General features: G+C 47.9%; 1 protein-coding gene across 1 annotated transcript; it reads left to right on the top strand.

The window, feature by feature from the left end:
* Positions 555-974, top strand: LOC109226312 (RNA-directed DNA polymerase homolog; the record flags this gene model as incomplete). Its single annotated transcript, XM_019391098.1, has 1 exon — positions 555-974. A coding segment is annotated over exon 1 (420 nt), but the record flags the coding sequence as incomplete, so codon positions are not given.

The raw sequence follows: 2,908 nt of genomic DNA, 5'->3' as shown, positions 1-2,908 counted from the left end.
TGTGGTAGTGTTTGAGGGTTTTGAGATGCGTGTTAATTTATTGCTCTTAGACATGGTGGATTTCGACGTTATATTAGGGATGGATTGGTTGTCCCCGTATCATGCTATCTTGGATTGTCACGCCAAGACCGTGACCTTGGCTTTGCCAGATTTACCCCGATTGGAGTGGAGAGGAACCCCAGGTCATGCCACCCGTAGTGTTATCTCATATGTGAAGGCTCGACGCATGGTCGAGAAGGGGTGTTTAGCTTATCTGGCGTATGTTCGTGATTCCAGCACAGAGGTTCCTTTTATTGACTCCGTTCCTATTGTTCGGGAGTTCCCCGAGGTTTTCCCTTCAGACCTGCCGGGTATGCCGCCCGACAGGGATATTGATTTTTGTATTGACCTGGCTCCGGGCACTCAGCCTATTTCTATTCCGCCGTATCGCATGGCCCCACCAGAGCTGAAGGAGTTAAAGGAACAGTTGCAAGATTTGCTAGAGAAGGGTTTCATCAGGCCTAGTGTTTCTCCTTGGGGTGCACCAGTGTTATTTGTGAAGAAGATCGATGAGGATGTGCATTGATTACCGGCAATTGAACAAGGTGACGATAAAGAACAAGTATCCACTACCGAGGATTGATGATTTGTTTGACCAGCTTCAGGGTGCAAAGGTGTTTTCAAAGATAGACTTGAGATCTGGCTACCATCAGCTGAGGATTAGGGCGTTTGATGTCCCTAAGACAGCATTCCGCACTCGGTATGGGCATTATGAGTTTTTGGTCATGTCATTTGGGTTGACCAATGCCCCAGCAGCATTTATGGAGTTGATGAACCGAGTGTTCAGGCCTTATCTAGATTTGTTCGTAATAGTCTTTATTGATGATATTTTGGTGTACTCCCGCAGCCAGGAGGAGCACGAGCAGCACCTCAGAGTGGTTCTTCAGACTCTGAAGGATAGTCAGTTGTATGCTAAGTTCTCGAAGTGCGAGTTCTGGTTGAGTTCGGTTGCATTTCTGGGTCATGTTGTATCAGCAGAGGGTATTCAGGTGGACCCGAAGAAGATTGAGGCAGTCAAGAACTGGCCTCGACCAGCATCAGCTACTGAGATTCGGAGTTTCTTGGGGTTAGCAGGTTATTACCGCCGGTTCGTGGAGGGGTTTTCATCCATAGCAGCCCCGATGACCAGGTTGACCCAGAAGGGTGCCCAGTTCAGATGGTCAGACGAGTGTGAGGAGAGCTTTCAAAAGCTCAAGACAGCTCTGACTACGGCACCGATATTGGTTTTGCCCACAGGCTCAGGACCCTATACAGTTTATTGTGATGCTTCCCGTATTGGGCTTGGTGCGGTATTAATGCAGGATGGCAGAGTCATTGCTTATGCTTCGAGGCAATTGAAGATCCACGAGAAGAATTATCCGGTCCATGATCTAGAGTTGGCAGCCATTGTTCATGCTTTGAAGATTTGGAGGCATTACTTATATGGTGTGACGTGTGAGGTGTACACTGATCACAAGAGTCTGCAATACTTGTTCAAGCAGAAGGAGTTGAACTTGAGGTAGAGGAGGTGGTTGGAGCTATTGAAGGATTATGATGTTACTATTTTGTACCACCCGGGGAGAGCCAATGTGGTGGCCGATGCATTGAGTAGGAAGTCCGCCAGCATGGGTAGTCTTGCTTATGTTCCGGTCAGCTAGAGACCGCTTGCTTTGGATATTCAGGCCCTGGCCAATCGATTTGTGAGGTTGGACATTTCTGAGCCTAGCAGAGTGTTAGCTCGTACGGTCGCTCGTTCTTCATTATTGGAGCGTATCCGTGATCGGCAGTTTGATGATCCTCATTTGTGTGTCCTGAGAGACACGGTGCAGCGTGGAGGTGCCACGAAGGTGACCTTAGATGATGATGGTGTTTTGAGATTGGAGGGGCGAGTTTGTGTGCCCAATGTCGATGGGATTCAAGAGTTGATCTTAGCGGAGGCCCATAGTTCTCGGTATTCTATTCACCCGGGCGCCGCGAAGATGTATCAGGATCTGAGCTAGCATTATTGGTGGCGTAGGATGAAGAAGGATATTGTTGCATATGTGGCTCGATGTTTGAACTGTCAGCAGGTTAAGTATGAGCATCAGATGCTTGGTGGATTGTTTCAAAGTATTGAGCTTCCCGAGTGGAAGTGGGAGAGGATTACCTTGGATTTCGTTACTGGACTTCCGTTGACTCGGAAGAAGTTCGATGCGATATGGGTTATTGTTGATAGGCTGACCAAGTCAGCACATTTCATTCCTGTGGCAGTCTCCTATTCATCCGAAAGATTATGTGTTAAATTCTGTGAAAAATTTCAAAATGTGGCTTTAAAATGATTAAAGTTGACTTCGGTCAACATTTTTGGAGGTGATTTAACGGTCCTGGAGGGTCCGTAGAAAAATATGGGACTCGGGCATATGCCCAGAGTCGAATTCCGAGGTCTAGAGCCCGAGAAATGAATTTTTCTGTGAAATAGTTTTTCTGAAATTATTAAGGAAAATGGAAATGAAAATTGATTAAAAGAATGTGGTATCGGGCTCGTATTTTGGTCCCGACGCCCGGTACAAGTCCCATATATGGTTTAAGCGCTTTCTGTGAAATTNCAGGGTCCTCGCCCAATAATTCAGGCACCAGGTGATGCACAGCTTGCCCAGCCAGCTAGAGGTGGGGGTAGGGATCATAGAGGTGGAGGTAGAGACCGTAGAGGTGGAGCTCGGACCGGCAGAGGTAGGGGTCAGCCAGTAGCCGATCGTCCCAGAGACATGGTTCAGGGAGGTGGGGCCCAGCCCCGGTGTTATGCTTTGCCAGCCAGGCCAGAGGCTGAGTCTTCAGATGCTGTCATTACAGGTACTATTCTGGTCTGTGATAGAGATGCTTCAGTGCTATTTGACCCTGGGTCTACGTATTC

Source organism: Nicotiana attenuata, chromosome 5, assembly GCF_001879085.1.
Source record: "Nicotiana attenuata strain UT chromosome 5, NIATTr2, whole genome shotgun sequence".
NCBI lineage: Eukaryota > Viridiplantae > Streptophyta > Magnoliopsida > Solanales > Solanaceae > Nicotiana > Nicotiana attenuata.
Note: the sequence above shows the minus strand (reverse complement) of the source record. Positions and strands in the feature narration are given on the sequence as shown.